Source organism: Sinocyclocheilus rhinocerous, unplaced genomic scaffold, assembly GCF_001515625.1.
Source record: "Sinocyclocheilus rhinocerous isolate Xijiao unplaced genomic scaffold, SAMN03320098_v1.1 scaffold1222, whole genome shotgun sequence".
Lineage (NCBI taxonomy): Eukaryota > Metazoa > Chordata > Actinopteri > Cypriniformes > Cyprinidae > Sinocyclocheilus > Sinocyclocheilus rhinocerous.
In genome coordinates, this window is record NW_015640234.1 from 53,940 (window position 1) to 71,977 (window position 18,038).

Here is an 18,038-nt window from a genome sequence, read left to right on the forward strand (position 1 = left end):
TGAGAACTTAAATACAAGGAGCTCTAAAAGATTTTCAGAATTTTTACATCTTTTACTCTTTTGATTTAGACCATCTACAAATGTTAAATCTACAAATAAAATGTTAAGGTTACCTCTGCATCTGTCTGAAACAAATAATGCAGTGGTTGATTTAATAGTTGATTTATAGTTATTTTCAAAGCTTTCAATGTACTCTCATTATAAAATAACTTCATTATTGCTTATTTAATCCTAACAAGTAAGTTTTTGTTAGAAACTAACCAATCAAAAAGTTTTTATTAGAAACTAACCAATCAAAAATAATTTGTCTATAATCTTTGCACAGGAGAGACTTGGTGTTGTTTCCAAACAAAAGGAAATATAACGGTATCGGCATCGGCTATCGGCCAAAATGTGTTGAAAAATATCGGCATATCGGATATCGGCAAAAATCCAATATCGTGCATCCCTAGCAGGAAGACACATGCAGAGACTGTAACACATTCAGTAGGACACACATTCACACTCATGGTTACACTGTACTCACAGGATGTCCAAAACAACATACATTATACTTTCCTTCTCAAAACAGTTGCACATTTGAACAGTGCATTTCATGTAGCTATAGCACACACAAGCTTAGGGTTGCCAGTTCCAATTATAACAACTGAAACACTTTTTCCAGGAGCATTTGACTAGCTATCCTTGTAACAAGGAGTGTGCTTCATTGTATTTAATGTGCACTTGTAGTGTACTTCAAATTCCTAAACGTAAATTTTAATAAAAAGCTGTACTTACAGATAATGTCAATGAAATAAAAGGCCACCTAAGTGTTCACTTGCATTTTCACTGCGTTTCAGAAACGATCTCCGTCCACTCTACACAACCCAAAACGCAGGTCACATGACCGTTCATGCAGGTACAATCATAGATATGTATGTATATCTATGGGTACAATGAGCATGATGTCATTGTTTACACGGTCGTCAAGGATACGCAGAGCGAATGTGGCCAGCTATCGTTTTCAAAAGTCTCCGTTTTGGTCCGTTTACACCGAAACGCAACCCCGGAGTTTTCAAACTAAAACGGGGTCTGCAGCGTTTTCGAAAGTCTCCGTTTTCAAGGGTCGAAAACGACGGGGTAGTGTAAACGACAGTCGTAACCGTAGCAAAAGTTATGCGTTTTAAAACGAAAACACACACGTTAGTGTAAACGTAGCCTTATAAATCTGTCTGGAACTCATGAGGTATTGGTTTATGTATGCCACAATTTGTGTTAAGTAGGATTTAAATGGTCTGAAACAAATAATGCAGTGGTTGATTTAATAGTTGATTTATAGTTATTTTCAAAGCTTTCAATGTACTCTCATTATAAAATAACTTCATTATTGCTTATTTAATCCTAACAAGTAAGTTTTTGTTAGAAACTAACCAATCAAAAAGTTTTTATTAGAAACTAACCAATCAAAAATAATTTGTCTATAATCTTTGCACAGGAGAGACTTGGTGTTGTTTCCAAACAAAAGGAAATATAACGGTATCGGCATCGGCTATCGGCCAAAATGTGTTGAAAAATATCGGCATATCGGATATCGGCAAAAATCCAATATCGTGCATCCCTAGCAGGAACACACATGCAGAGACTGTAACACATTCAGTAGGACACACATTCACACTCATGGTTACACTGTACTCACAGGATGTCCAAAACAACATACATTATACTTTCCTTCTCAAAACAGTTGCACATTTGAACAGTGCATTTCATGTAGCTATAGCACACACAAGCTTAGGGTTGCCAGTTCCAATTATAACAACTGAAACACTTCTTCCAGGAGCACTTGACTAACTATCCTTGTAACAAGAAGTATGCTTCAATGTATGTGCACTTGTTGTGTACTTCAAATTCCTAAATGTATATTTAAATAAAAAACTGTACTTACAGATAATATCAATTAAATAAAAGGCCACATAAGTGTACTTAAAGACAGCACACTTTCATGACCGTTTGTTAAAATACTTAAGTAAACATTTAAGTAATAATGTCTAACTATGACTAACATACTAAAGCACATGTAAAGTACTTGATTATAATTTTAATTGTAGTTTTCGAAAGTCTCCGTTTTCAAGGGTCGAAAACGACGGGGTAGTGTAAACGACAGTCGTAACCGTAGCAAAAGTTATGCGTTTTAAAACGAAAACACACACGTTAGTGTAAACGTAGCCTTATAAATCTGTCTGGAACTCATGAGGTATTGGTTTATGTATGCCACAATTTGTGTTAAGTAGGATTTAAATGAGTGTAAACTGATTTTCATGTGGATGTGTCAGTTAAAGATACAATTTGTAACAAAGTTTTGTTGAAATAAATGAAATTTTAATTTGAAAAAAGAAAGAAACAATAAAATATTCTACTAAACTGTCATTGTTTTTGTTTAATATGTAAATTGGGGCACAAGTCTGCTAAAATGTTGATGGAATCTTTAAGTTTAAATGGAACCAGAACCAGAATCGTTACATTTCTTGTGATTCCCAACCCTAGTGAAGCCTGTAACTCAAGGACTGTCATACGGTCCATAGAGCATTGCTTAATGACACTGACAGGGCGAAAAACATAATGAGCCCTGCTCAATGCTCACTGGACAGTTTCGCTGATCAATGACCATCCAGTTTCCAACCCCTAGTGTCATTCACAACCCGTGCTTTTTATTGCTGTGGCCATATGAACTTCCTGACATTGAGACGAGACGCGCTGCTTGATTTGTCAATAAAAAGACAGAAAAGGTCAATGAGCTGGAAGGAAAAAAAGCATACATAAGGAAAACGGCTGATTCACATAAAGATTGCGTTTTTAAATAGTCTGTAGCTGGAAATGTCAAAATAAAATGAACATTAGTTATTTAATATTCAAGAAGTAACATTTGGCTTTACAATGATTTATCTGGGTGAAGTTTTTTAAAGTTCTTTATATATATATATATTCGGCAAAAATCCAATATCGTGCATCCCTAGCAGGAAGACACATGCAGAGACTGTAACACATTCAGTAGGACACACATTCACACTCATGGTTACACTGTACTCACAGGATGTCCAAAACAACATAACATTATACTTTCCTCCTCAAAGCAATTGCACATGTGTACAGTGCATCTCATGTACAGCACAAGCCTAGGGTTGCCAGTTCCAATTATAACAACTGAAACACTTTTTCCAGGAGCATTTGACTAGCTATCCTTGTAACAAGGAGTGTGCTTCATTGTATTTAATGTGCACTTGTAGTGTACTTCAAATTCCTAAACGTAAATTGTAATAAAAAGCTGTACTTACAGATAATGTCAATGAAATAAAAGGCCACCTAAGTGTTCTTAAAGAGAGTACACATTCATGACTGTTTCTTAAAATACTTTTAAGAAATAACGTCAAATTAAAAGTTTTACTTGAAATTGCATTTTAAATCTTTGTATTTTAATAATCTTTTGTTGTGCTTTGAGGTACACTTATTTTGATGTACTGACTAACATACAAAAGCACATGTGAAGTACTTGATTATAATTTTACCTGTAGTGATTTATTTGATATTACATTTAAAGTTAATATACTTTAATTGCACTAAATTGCAATTTCATCATTACAAATGTGTAATTACAAATATATTTAAATACATTACATGCAAGTTTCAGTATAAATGACATTAAAGTATATTTTAGTTTACTGTAAATGTTTGTCAGTACATTTGGCAGCACACTTTAACCAAAAGTGTGTCAAAAAAAACAAACAAAAAAAAACAACAACACATTTTCATTTAATTTTAACATTCCGTTAAGTGTCCAAAAACATTACATTCAGTACACTGTAAAAAAAAATCCGTAAAATTTACGGTAAAAAACCGGCAGGGTGAAGTTTTTTAAAGTTCTTTATATATATATATAAGTAATTGATATCACCAAGCCCTGTTAAATGTATTTAATTTTAAATAAATTTTACAATTGTATATCATAATGGTAGCTAAATAGGTTGAATACAGTGTTACAATAAATGTTTTCAATAATTGCCTCATATTTTGTAATCGTTGCATCAGTGATTGCGACATAAAGTCTTTAGTGAACTGAAACCATGACCACAGAGCCAATATACAAAGTGAACTGTAAGAAATTTGAAATCTTTACACTGCTTATGACCTCTGTGTCATCATGTTTCTAATTCTCATTTCCTTCACAATTTGTGTTTCAGGTGAAAGCGCTCAATAGTTTGGCTGCACAAGGATTCACTGGTCATGCTGTGCTTTGGAGGGGCGAGAAAAGACACTAAATAAGAAAGGACGAGAGAGTCGAGAGAGAGAGGAGAAGGTAGACAGCAGCCGCTATCATGTCTCGTCATCAAAGCCGAGCCACCAGCCTGGAGGAGAAGGGAGCCACACCCATCCACAAGAGCTCCACCCCCTCACACAAGAGCTCCACCCCCACTCACAAGAGCGCATCCTCTTCCTCTTCATCTCAGAGAGACAGTCGACAGGTACAACTGACTTACTTTTGAAACAGAGAAAGGGAAAAGTTGTGGTTGTGCGACAGTGACCGCACACATTTTCAGAGTGGTTCAAGAAATATTTTTGGTAACACTTTATTTTAAGGACCAATTCCCACTATTGTTGCTTATTAGCGTGCATATTACTAGCATATTGGCTGTTTATTAGTACTTATAAAGCATACACTAATGCTTATTCTGCATGACCATATTTTAGATCCCTGACTCCACCTAAACTTAACAACTACCTACCTAACTAACCATTAATAAGCAGCCAATTAGGAGTTTGTTCAGGGAAAACTCTTAGTTAATAGTGAATATGTGTTCATTCTGTTGTGTTACCATATTTTTCCTATTATTTTTGTCCATGAGGATTAAAAAAAAACTCATCAAAGAAGAGTTCTAAGCTGTGAAATCAAACCAACAAGATCCAAGAGGAATCAAGTCATACAAAACTTCATCGCTTTCAAGTGGGAATGAACTATTCGGTTAGGGACTGCAAATCTGCAAAATAGTTTGATTCACACTGATATATAGTGATTGATTGGATTTAGAAGCATAAAAACATCATTAAAAACAACAATAATAATATTAATAAAAAATAATAATTTGATTGCAGTATGTAGATAGATAGATAGATAGATAGGCAGACAGATAGATAGATAGATGGGACTTTACAGGAAAATGCAAAATAATAAGTTTTAATTGCAAATTGATGAGTGTGTGCAGCTTGTACATTGTGAAGTCATGTGACAGAAATAAATCTGTTGCATAATGTGTTATGTGTAGTATTTGTATTAGGTGTATACAGTACTGTTAAGTATGCAATAAGCAGTAGGTTAGTGCTCCAATCAGTTTCAGGACCATATGTGACCCTGGACCACAAAACCAGTCATAAGTGTCAATTTTTCGAAATTGAGATGTGTACATCATCTGAAAGCTGAATAAATAAGCTTTCCATTGATGTATGGTTTGTTAGGATAGGAAGACAATATTTGGCCGAGATACAAATTTGAAACTATTTGAAAATCTGGAATCTGAGGGTGCAAAAAAATCAAAATATTGAGAAAATCGCCTTTAAAGTTGTCCAAATGAAGTTCTTAGCAATGCATATTACTAATCAAAAATTCAGTTCTAATATATTTACAGTATGAAATTTACAAAATATCTTAATGGAACATGATCATTACTTAATATCCCAATGATACAATTCATATGGTTTTGTCTTAGACTAAAAACTAACAGCACACATTGTAGTTGCAGTGTTATATCTTAAATGTTCCATGTTATGGACCTCATAACCAGTCATAAGGGTCATTTTTTCAAATTGAGATTTATACATCATCTGAATAAATAAGCTTTCCATTGATGTATGATTTGCTATGACAGGACAATATTTGGTCGAGATACTATTTGAAAATCTGGAATCTGAGGGTGCTAAAAAATCTAAATATTGAGAAAATCTCCTTTAAAGTTGTCCAAATGAAGTTCTTATCAATGCATATTACTAATCAAAAATTAAGTTATGATATATTTATTTACGGTAGGAAATTTACAAAATATCTTCATGGAACATGATCTTTACTTAATATCCTAATGATTTTTGGCATAAAAGAAAAATCTATAATTTTGACCCATACAATGTATTTTTGGCTATTGCTACAAATATACCCCAGCGACTTAAGACTGGTTTTGTGCTCCAGGGTCACATATGACGTGCAGTGCAGAGACTGAGTGATGGCCACATTCCTCTAAGCTGACCTGGTTGATCAAAGCAAGGCATAATAATAAAGTCTGATCCACAGCCAATTACAGCTAAGAACTGCCCACTTAGGCAGGAAGGGACTGCTGGGCATGTGCAACACCCATCCACAGTTGTTACTTACGAGGCGAGGCAGCTAAATCAATGAAATTACTATAATAGACTGACATTCAACAAAGTGGGAGCTTATTCAAATAATGACACAGCACTCTCCACAAACAGTGGACACGCTACTGAAGAAATTAATACATATTTCTGTATAGACTTTGTGGTTTCTTTCTATCCAAGTAGGGATTATCTCACATATCTTACAGCCAATAAAGTGAAGTGTGTACATACATTGTTTTTGTTTTGTTTTGTTTTAATTAATAGTTTTTGCCCTAAAGAAATGAATTGTACTTATGTACTGACATGTTTATGATGATGATGATGATGCCATGTCAGTAGCCTAATAAGAGCTAGCCAACATCTTGAAATCACATAACCAGCTGAATAATACATAATTTATCTATCTTACTCCCCTGTTATCCAGTGTTTTTGCTAACAGAATACAATATTTAATAATTAGTTTTGAATTGATAGAAAGACTGGCAGCTACAAAATGTAACCCAGCTCATGTGAGAGAGCTTCACTCGCACTGACCGATCAATGCAGATGAATACTGATTAATACACTTCAGCAAGAGGGCAAATTAACCTCACCTCTCTGTCAGCTGTTACCATGGTGACAGTGGGAACAGAATGTTTAGTTGTCATTAACATAAACTAATTAGCCATCACCATTCTAATTCGTACTTGAAGTTCTTTTAAGTAAACTGAAGGGAAGTTCAAGCATATTTTTCTAAGTGTACTTTATGTATACAAAAATCAGTGTATAAATCAAGTGTACAAGTGCAAGTATACTTATAAGTTTTCTGTAAGGGAACTTATCATCATTTTTTACAGTTTACTATTTATATATTTGCAAGTATATTGCTAGGTTTCTATTTTAGTATTACTTTTTATACTTGGAAAAAAACTTTTAACTGTACTGTACTTTAAGCAGACAGTTTCCTCCTGTGTACACTACCAGTGGATTTATGCCACTTATTTATGTATTGCATATAGGGACTTGCTTTTACGGGTATAACGGACCGAAGTTGATCCGTGATCCATAAGGACCAAGCCCCACAGTTCGGCACGCATGTGGATTAGTTGCAAAGTTTAACCATCATAGAGTGAAAGTTTATTGTTTGCATATGCTTCTAAGTTTCTTTCACGTTCCCTTGCGCTTGAATGGAGACATACACAAAAATAGTTTTGACAAGTATTCACGTGAGCACAATTGGTAAAGTGAATGTAAACAGACAAAAATTGGATGTGTATTGTAATATTGGATCCAAACGCAACTGAAAATCCGTAATATGATTCCATACATGAGGTATGTGATCTGTTGCATCCCTAGCCTGCATTTTGGTTTTTTGCATTTTGTTCTTTTGAATGTCATTGTTAAAGACATAAATGAGAATTGTTTAGTTGATTCAAGTATTGTGCAGAATAAAGCCTAATCAATAGTAAGAGGATGAGAAAATAACAGGAAGAAATGCCTTTGTTTATGCCAAAATGCTGATTATATGTATAAAGGAATATTCCAATAACTGGAATTTGAATAATCAGAATCAGAATCAGAATGCCTTTGTTTATGCCAAAATGCTGATTATATGTATAAAGGAATATTCCAATAACTGGAATTTGAATAATCAGAATCAGAATCAGAATAAAGGCTAAACCAGAATATGCAACTTATTCTGAATGTGTTGTGCATGTAAACATTATTAAATGGGCAAGCAGCACTCATGTTATCATCTAAAAGTGTGTCAATCTATTTATAGGAATAGTTCTCTCCCATCGCTCTGTAGAGCCTCACTGATGTTTCTAATGAGTTTGGTATTTTGATCAGTTGGTGAAAGTAGCCGTAAACACTTTCAAACTAAAATCTTTTTTTGCTGCAGCATTTTTTCCCCCCCCCACAAAAACTAATGTGGCTGCTACAACACTTCATTGTGTATATTAATTTATTCATATTCATACTGTTTTCATCTTAATTTTTTCCCTTTTTAGGAGATGGATAGTTGGGAAATCATCGAGGGGCTAAGGATTGGGCAAACTCATGTCCAGAGGCCAGAGAAACATGAAGGTTTTATGCTGAAGAAGAGGAAATGGCCTCTAAAGGGCTGGCACAAGGTTGGAAATGACTTCCACCAGCTGGTTTCCACTGGTCAGGCTGGTTTCAGAGCTGTTTTTGGAGCTTGACAGCTGGTCAGATTACAAGACCAGATAAACCAGCTGAAAACCAGCTTTGCCAGGCTAGGAGACCAGCTTAAAGGCCAACAATCTTATTTTGTTTATTCTGGGTGTTAATAAACAATGTTTTACTTATATTTCATGCTTTATTCCTTACAATATATATTTACAGTAAATATTACTTAGATTAATAGAGTTTTTTTTTCTCTTGTCTTCTACACAGCGATTTTTCGTTTTAGACAACGGGATCCTGAAGTACTCCAAATCTCCTGTAGATGTGAGTTTCTTTTAAAGGGCTTCCTGTAGAGTGCTTGCAGCGCTGCTCTGTGAATAATAAGGACGAGTTGAGTATTTTGGTCAGAGAGAGACGGTGAGCCGTGATTGGCTGGCTGCTCTCGCTGTAGCGTGACTCAGATGAGCTCAGACTCAGCAGCAGAAACATCACTAAGCACTGATGCAACAAGGACAGAGTGAATGTGTGTGTGGAAACACACCTTTTACTTAGAAATGCACATTAAAGAGATAGTTCACCCAAAAAGGAACATTCTGTCTTCATTTATTCACCCTCAAGTTGTTCCAAACCTGTATGAGGTTTTTTTTTCTGCTGAACAAAAGATATTTTGAAGAAAGTTGTTGGTCCCCATTGACTTCCATAGTATTTTTTTTCCATGCTATGAAAGTCAGTGAGGACCAGCAACTGTTTGGTTTCCAACATTCTTCAAAATATCTTCTTTTGTGTTCAGCAGAAGAAAAAAGCTCATTGAGCAGAACATGAGGATTAAATGATATTGTGTGTGTGTTTGTTTCAGATTCAGAAAGGAAAGCTTCACGGCAGTATAGATGTGGGTCTGTCTGTGATGTCCATCAAGAAAAGAGCTCGCCGCATAGATCTGGACACAGAAGAACACATTTACCATCTGAAGGTCTGTGATTTGCTTGATCTGTATGTGCATTCATTGAAATAATGTGGAGAGAAGCAACGTTTCTTCAGCTTCAGGCACTTTTATGTCTCAGGGTTTTATTTTTATTTTAAAATTGTTGTTATGTAAAGGTCACATTAAATCTGTCTTGGAAACTGTTTTCATTTATTTTTGATGCTGTGAACTGGCTGTCTCCTTACTCTGTCTCTGTCTATCTCTTTCTCCTTCAAGGTGAAGTCTCCAGATGTTTTTGACATCTGGGTGTGCAAGCTGCGTCACCATCGTTTGTTCCGTCAGAACGAGATTGTTCGCTCTCCTCGTGATGCTTCATTACGGACCTTCCCTCCGTCTGCCAGCTCAGAGTCACCCCAGAACACCCCTTCCAGCGCACACAAAAACAAGGTAATTCTTGTCTTCTGTTTGTGTGTTTATGTTTTTGTCTGTAGTAATTATAAAGTAATTAAAAGTCAGCATGAAATCAAGTTTGACCCTGTTTATTTTTTATGCTTTTTAAAAATTTATTTTCCTTTCTTATTGCACACAATTTATTCATATTAAGTTCTAGCTCCATTCTGGCATGTAACAGCCATTTTTCACCCTCCAGTTCCCAATGGAAGCATTATGGGTGGCAAATGCAGTTTCATGTTGACTATAACAACAATATAAATCAACGTCAAGCTTCATTCAGACAGCTGTGTAAACACGTGTGTGTGTATGTGCCCTTTCAGCAGGGTAAACCCAGTAGTCTTTCCTGGCAGCTGCCGCCATCCTGTAGTAATGGACAGAGTAAAGTGGCAGCCTGGTTACAGGAGTCGGAGGAGATGGACAAGTGTGCAGAAGGTAACACACAATTCATTTGTAATAATTAAGATTTTATTTTATAGGTCACAAAACCTGTCAAGAAGATATCAGTGCCACATTTTACCACAAAAACAAAGTAAATAAAAAAAATAAATGAATAATAATAATTATATATATAAACACACTACCAGTCAAAAGTTTTTGAACAGTAAGATTTTTAATGTTTTTTAAAGAATTCTCTTCTGCTCACCAAGCCTGCATTTATTTGATCCAAAATACAGCAAAAGCAGTAATATTGTGAAATATTTTTACTATTTGAATATATTTTAAATTGTAATTTATTCCTGTGATGTAAAGCTGAATTTTCAGCATCATTACTCCAGTCTTCAGAGTCACATGATCCTTCAGAAATCATTCAAATATTCTGATTTCAAACCTGCAGTAGAACTCGTTCAGATCGTCTGCCAGTTGTTGATTCTCCACAGTGCTGGGGGATGGTGTCTTGTAATTGGTGATTTCTTTTAGACTTTTCCACACTGATGCCGAGTCGCTGGAAGTGAACTGAGTCCTTATTTTTTCCGAATAATTCCTCTTTGCCACTCTGATCTTCTTTTCCAGTGTGTATTTAGCCTGTTTATACAAGACATTATTCCCCTTCCTGTGAGCATCTTCTTTGGCCTGACGGAGCTGTCTGAGTTTTGCAGTGAACCATGGTTTGTCATTGTTGTAAGTTAAATGAGTCCTGGTAGGAATGCACATGTCTTCACAGAAACTGATATAAGATGTTACAGTCTCTGTGAGCTCGTCCAGATCGGTGGCAGCAGCTTCAAAGACGCTCCAATCAGTGAGGTCAAAACAAGCTTGTAAATCCTGCTCTGCTTCATTAGTCCATCTTTTTACAGTCCTTAATACAGGTTTAGCTGATTTCAGTTTCTGCCTGTAGGTCGGTATTAGATGAACTAAACAGTGATCAGAGAGCCCCAAAGCTGCTCGTGGAACAGAGTGATATGCATTCTTTATTGTGGTGTAACAGTGATCCAATATATTACTGTCTCTGGTGGGACATGTGATGTGCTGTCTGTATTTTGGCAGTTCACGGGAGAGATTTGCTTTATTAAAGTCCCTGAGAATGATTAAAACAGAGTCCGGGTGTTGTTGTTCTGTCTCTGTGATCAGATCTGCGAGTTTCTGTAAAGCTGAGCTCACGTGCGCTTGCGGAGGAATGTAAATACTGACGAGAATGTACGAGCAAAACTCCCCGCGGCAAGTAGAATGGCTTACAGTTAATGAAGAGCACTTCTAGATCTGAACAGCACATCTTCTTTAACACAGTTACATCTGTACACCACCTCTCATTGATGTAAAAGCATGTCCCGTCGCCGCGTGATTTCCCCGTTGATTCTGCGTCGCGATCTGCTCTAAACAGCTGAAAGCCCGGCAGACTCAACGCGCTGTCCGGAATGGCGTCTTTCAGCCAGGTTTCTGTGAAACACAGAGCAGCAGAGTTTGAAAAATCCTTATTTGTCCGGGAGAGCAGAAGGAGTTCGTCCGTTTTGTTGGGTAGAGAGCGGAGATTTGCCAGATGGATGCTTGGCAACGGCGTTCTGAATCCGCGCTGTCTGAGCTTGACGAGCACGCCGCCTCGCTACCCTCGTCTGCGCGTCTTGAAGCGCTTGATCAGCGCCGCAGCTCCCCCGACTACAATGTCCAGCAAAACATCAGAATAATCTAAAACCGGTGAAATATCGGGTGGTGTGTACTGCCGAATGTCTAGCAATTCGTCTCTGGTGAAACTGATTGCAGGGATATAACTAAAGACAGGACAAACTAACAAAAACATAAAAACAACTGCGGAGCACGCCATGGAGGCAGCCATCACCGTCGGCGCCATCTTCACATGATCCTTCAGAAATCATACTAATATGCTGATTTGATGCTCAAGAAACATTTATTATTATTAATAACATTTAAAACAGTTGAGTACATTTTTTTCAGGATTCTTTGATGAATAGAAAGATCCAAAGATCAGCATTTATCTGAAATAAAAAACTTTTGTAACATTATACACTATCCCATTCATTCTATAATGATGCTGAAAAATCAGCTTTGATCACAGGAATGAATCACATTTTGTGTTTGTATTTCAGAACTTGCCTACTGCCAGTCTAGTCTTTTAGAATTGAGTCAACTGCTGCAAAGTCTGGAGATCTTACAAAGGACACAGTCAGCTCCCAACTTCATCGACATGAAGGTATATCCACACACACACACACACACACACACTCACACACGCGCACGCACGCACACGCACGCACACAAGCAGCAGTTTCTAGGTGTCTAGTATATTTGTACAGATTGTGTTGCAGACAGATTGTGTTTCTCTTTGGCTACGCTTACACTGCAAACCTAATTCACAGGTTCTGGCACCTCCTGTCTGTTTACATTCACATGTGTTTATATTAATATCCCGCCAGACAGTTTAGCATTGTGCGGGCCAAACTTTTCATTGAATTGTCAATGAAGTAAAAGAAATCGCTCGGCATAGCTATATTGGGAATTGGTTGAGAGTGTAATGCAGCTCTATAATATATACAGCAGCTTTACATAATTCAGACATCCCTAACCCTCAAACTAATTTCAACCCCTCCGACACTACAACATGATCTTCCTTCAATATTTTCACTGATGTCATTCTCAACACCTCTGCTTATGAAATAAAAACTCAGGCCACTCCTCATACATTTACAACATCTTATTTTCTGTTGTCACTGCCAATGGATTCAGTGCTTCAGTTTTCTGCTATTAACCCTCTCATCACTTTGATTTGCGTGTGTGTATGTGTCCATGTAATTTAGAGTAACTGTGTAGATTTGACAAAGAAAGAAAAGCGAGTCAGCAGAAGATGGAGGACTAAAAGTGTCAGCAAAGATGCAAAATTGCAACAGCAGGTACATCTTCACAACACCCACAATCAACACTGAGAGGAATTTACTACTAGCTATAAATTATTTATTGCACTGTCTGCATTATATTAGCATCTGATTCACTGAAATTACCACACAGAATTTGCCACACAGTCTCGATGCAGCAGCGACCGCAGCTGAGAGAGTTTAGTGTGTGTCAGTTTTCTTAACCTTCACGCACACACGCATAACCACTTACCCTCTGAACAACCTCATTATTGCAGTCCTTAACCTCAGCCATAGCATCAGAGGACATCGCCTGCTGCGGTCTAACTCTGAAGGCCTGACATTTGACTCGGTGGATTCATTATAAAATGTTTCTGGACCTTTAACAGCATATCGCCCATAGTTTAAAGGACTTTTTCCATTTATAATGGATCACTACAGACAAGAGAGTGCGAGTGAATGGGACTGGCCATTTCTGTTTTATTCCCTCATAAATGTTTTGTTGGAATGAGTCATTTATTTGGATCATTACAGTGGCTTGCGAAAGTTTGGGAACCCCTTGCAGAATCTGTGAAAATGTGAATAACAAAATAAGAGAGAATACTGTGTTCAAACATTCACTGATGCTCCAGAAGGAAACACGATGTATTAAGAACAGGATGAAGATGTCCACATTTTTCTTATTTTGTTGAAATATATATTTTTTTCCATTTAAGTACTGCCCTTCGGAAGCAACAGAAGATACTTGCATGTTTCCCGGAAGACAAATTAAGTACAATTTACCTTGATCTTCAAATTCAAAAAGTTTTCACCCCCCGGCTCTTAATGCATCATGTTTCCTTCTGGCGCATCAGTGAATGTTTGAACATTGAGTCCCTCAATTGTCCTCAGTGTGAAAAGATGGATCTCAAAATCATACAGTCACTCCTGGAAAGGGTTCAAATATGCAAAATGGAAAACTGAAGAATCTGCAGGACCTGGAGGATTTTTCTGAAGAACTGTGCTCAGATTAACTGTTCAGAACAAACAAGGGACTCATGAACAACCATCACAAAGCAAAAAAACAGTCGTGGATCATCCAGGTAACCACACACAGTTTTAAGAACCAAGGGTTCACACACTTTTGAATGGGGTTATTTTAATAAATTCTGCTATTTTTTTCTTGTGGACTAAATGTAAACATCTTTTATGTAAAATATCTTACTCAGGACAGTACTAAATAAAAAATAACATGCATTTTGTATGATCTCTCCTATTTTGATAAAATTATTCACATTTTCACAGATTCTGTAAGGGGTTCCCAAATTTTCGCATGCCACTGTAATTAAGAATGAACAAACACAACTCAGAGAACAAATGAAGGTTATATGTAAGATAAGACATTTGATACTAAAGTTGCATGTGTGAAATGATGTTGTTCAAAAGAATGTCTGCCCCGTAGACTTTCATCTTAAGTGCATTACTGTAAAACCAATTTTTGCTTGTTTTTAAACTGAGTGTCAAAACACTCAGTTACTTGACAGATCCACATATGCTGTTGATACACCTTACTTGTTTTCATTTCCTAATAAGGTCATCTGTAATGAATTGGAAAGGTTTTCTGTGGTGTTGACATGTTAATGGGGTGTGTGCATGAGTAACTCTTGAGATGTGAGATGTGTATCTGGCTCTTGTGTTCACCCCCAGGTCCAGTCACTTCCCCAGTCACACAGTGCTAATGTAAGCAGAACCTTCACTGTGATGTTATCTTGGTGTTACACCATGACATCACCATGCTGTAGTCTCTCAACCCCTTGCATGCACTGCTGCTTTACATTTTCTCTGCAAAACATGTCAGTGTGACCTTTTTAGAAATAACTTTAGGTTATTGTTGTAACCCAAGTTCACTGAGAGAGATGAGAGCAATATGGGACTTTGTAGACTATCATGGGACACACATCTGTATGGCAGTCCTTGAATCTCTATACCATCACACGTTTAGATTACTGGCCACGCTTCTTTCCACATAAACTACTGCACAGACTCAGCTCATTCAAGTCCAGCTCCTCTGTAAGCCGATGACAAGTGGTCCATTTAGTAAGGTCTTCCTTAGTGAACTGGGGTTACAATTGTAACCAGTAGTTCTCTTTTAGGCCACTCGCTTGACATCTCACTGTCGGATATGGCAAACTCCCATTTGTTATGATCTTAAAATAAGGCCAACTGCACATGTCCAACCCACAAAAAGATATAATGTGTAAAAGCCTTTCTTTTTAGGGTGAACTATCCCTTCTCTTCTAGATCCTGCCTCTGGCTTTATTAAGTCATAGGCTATACAATTTCACCAACATGTAAAGGGGAAGCCCAGTCTACCAGTAAACATATATTCTATTGCGAATCCTCTAAACAGGACTAAAGAGGTAGTCATTCCACCAGCAGAATGAACTCTAACTCCTGGAGGCCTCTTAATGAATAATGCATCTTGATGGCATCTTGATGACTTCCCTTAACCAGTGAGACAAGTGTTTTAGATTGCTGTACCTCTTGCTGGATTTGCAAAACAAACAAAGGACTGCTCACCGTCCACCAGATACAAACAGTATGTCTCTTCTCCTCCCCAGACCTGAATGGGAGTGTATGAAAAGCTGGGATTTCAAATTCCAGACTAGAAAAACCCAGTTTGACGCAGTAGGGACAAAAGCCAGATTGGGGTGTAAAGTTATCTCAGATAAGATATGAACCTGAGGCATGCAGGGTTAATAGAAAGCCTCTTCAGCTCACTGACATGCATCGCTGTGGCGAATGTGAGTAGTAATCTTATATCAGACAGTCTTGATATCCACCCTCTTGAAATTCCATGATGAAATCATCTGCTTAGTAGCCAGACAGGAATGGTACACCCTTGATTCAAAGCCTGAATGTGATCCAGCTCCTCTGATCCAGGAATGTCTAATTGAGCATAAGAACAGAATTATCAGTTTTTCTTATACATGTGGTCTATATGACCACTATAGGCTGTCTACAATGAAAGCATAAAAGCGGAAATCCCAAAATTCATGCGGAGTATGTCAAAAATAGAACTGGGCATCAGTTTTCTGTCAGTTCTGTCGGTGGCCGATTCCAGAATTGCACACAAACTGCATTGCAATCATTTCCCAAAATGTAATTTATGTGGAATTTTTATGAAATCTAAAGAGGAGAAAGTACTGTACCAGGCAGATTAGTGCTGGGCGGTATACCGGTTCATACCGAATACCGGTTTTTATTTTTGTTATGATATGAATTTTGAAAATACAGCAATACCGGTAGCAGATCAAGCTCACAGTTCACGAAATATGAAGACAAATATGTGGGGGTTTATATGAATGCATCTCTGAGAGGAACTGACCGTCTTCAGAAATGTTTCGATGGCATTTTCTTTTCCTCTTACCTCCATATAATGCATATTAAAGTAGTGTTTATAAGTGCAGCTGCTTTGTTTACAGCAGTAACCAAGGAAACTATCACTGCTGTTCCATAAGCGCCACCTGCTGTCAGAGAATAAATCTGCATTTTCATTTTGTGCATGTGTCTTATATATCATATATTTTCACAAATCTGCAGTCAGACCATTCTGTTTTTGCTTTAAATCTTGAAATTATACAATCCAATTCAAATCAAAAACAACTGCTCATGCTGCATGTGTCACGGTACGGGTGTTGAAGAGAGTAGGCAGGATGACGAAGATGACGAAATAAAAGGATATTTAATGATCAAACAACAGGAAATCCAGACAGGGTAGACATCAACATTGACCTTGACATTCACAGGAACATTGACATTGGCATGGACATTCACAATAACCGACAAACTAGACTACAGGAGGCAGGAACTAATATAGGGTGGATAACGAGGGGCAGACAGGTGAGCACAATCAAGATAATTAACTAATAATGAGGACAGGAACAACCAAATAAGGACACAGAGGGAGAAACCACAATTGACAGTCCACAGGGGTGTGACAGCATGTATATAGCACTACTGTTTGCTCAAAATAAATGAACAAATAAATTTCCTGTTGACCAAACTCATATTGAACCATGAACCCAAAACCGAGGTACATACCGAACCTTCTGTGTACACACACTTCTGTGTACCATGACACCCCTAGGCTTACATCTGGTGTCAACGAGGTTTTACAGTCAAGTAACAACCTAATAAAATAAGCTCAAGGCCTCAGAATTGTGTCAGTGACATTCAGAAACATGCCAAATGAGCTTGGATTGGAAACCTAAGTACAAATATTTAGATATTGTGGATGTTGGTGAAATAACTTGCATTGTACCAGAGAAATTAGATCTATTTTAACATTCACAATTTTTCCACTAACCATGGATTCCCTGGCCATAGTGGAGAAGCCCAATAAACAGTGCAGATTTCGACATAGTTGATATGCACACATCAGAGAGAAAGATGCCATGTCCCCAGTCATGCATAAATGTGTCTGTCATGGTGAACTTTGTGGTTCATCCTATCATTGAACCATTGAACCAGACTCTTGTTCCTCCAAATGTACAATGCTCTAGGCATCGAGCTGACACTCATACTTATCTGCATAAATGTCTGCAGGGAGTCAACTTCAGAGAAGTCACCCATCTCTGAAAGTCTCTCGAATAAGTAGTCCTAACTGTACCACTGCTATGGTCAATGCTTAACCAACTCAAAGACGAAAGGACACCAATGTCCTCAGACTGAACTGGTTCAAGCTATTTTGAAATCTTATCCTCTTCTGTTACAACATGGATGCTTGATCCTTGAAGCCCCATGCACACAAACTTTGCCAAAGATAACTTTTCTTTAGGATTATGACCAACCACCGTTCTTGTAAGTATAAAATGATGTAG

The 18,038-nt window shown here is 37.3% G+C and overlaps 1 protein-coding gene across 1 annotated transcript in view; it reads left to right on the top strand.

Annotated features, from left to right (window-relative positions):
• Nucleotides 1-18,038, top strand: part of osbpl6 (oxysterol binding protein-like 6) — a 72,287-nt gene that overhangs the window by 28,391 nt on the left and 25,858 nt on the right. Inside the window, exons 2-10 of the mRNA XM_016568580.1 lie at nt 4,212-4,493; nt 8,364-8,486; nt 8,770-8,823; nt 9,356-9,469; nt 9,698-9,868; nt 10,195-10,306; nt 12,415-12,518; nt 13,123-13,215; nt 14,863-14,895. Coding sequence (XP_016424066.1) covers nt 4,347-4,493; nt 8,364-8,486; nt 8,770-8,823; nt 9,356-9,469; nt 9,698-9,868; nt 10,195-10,306; nt 12,415-12,518; nt 13,123-13,215; nt 14,863-14,895 — 951 coding nt within the window. The 5' untranslated portion in view covers nt 4,212-4,346. The remainder of the gene's footprint in view (nt 1-4,211; nt 4,494-8,363; nt 8,487-8,769; nt 8,824-9,355; nt 9,470-9,697; nt 9,869-10,194; nt 10,307-12,414; nt 12,519-13,122; nt 13,216-14,862; nt 14,896-18,038) is intronic.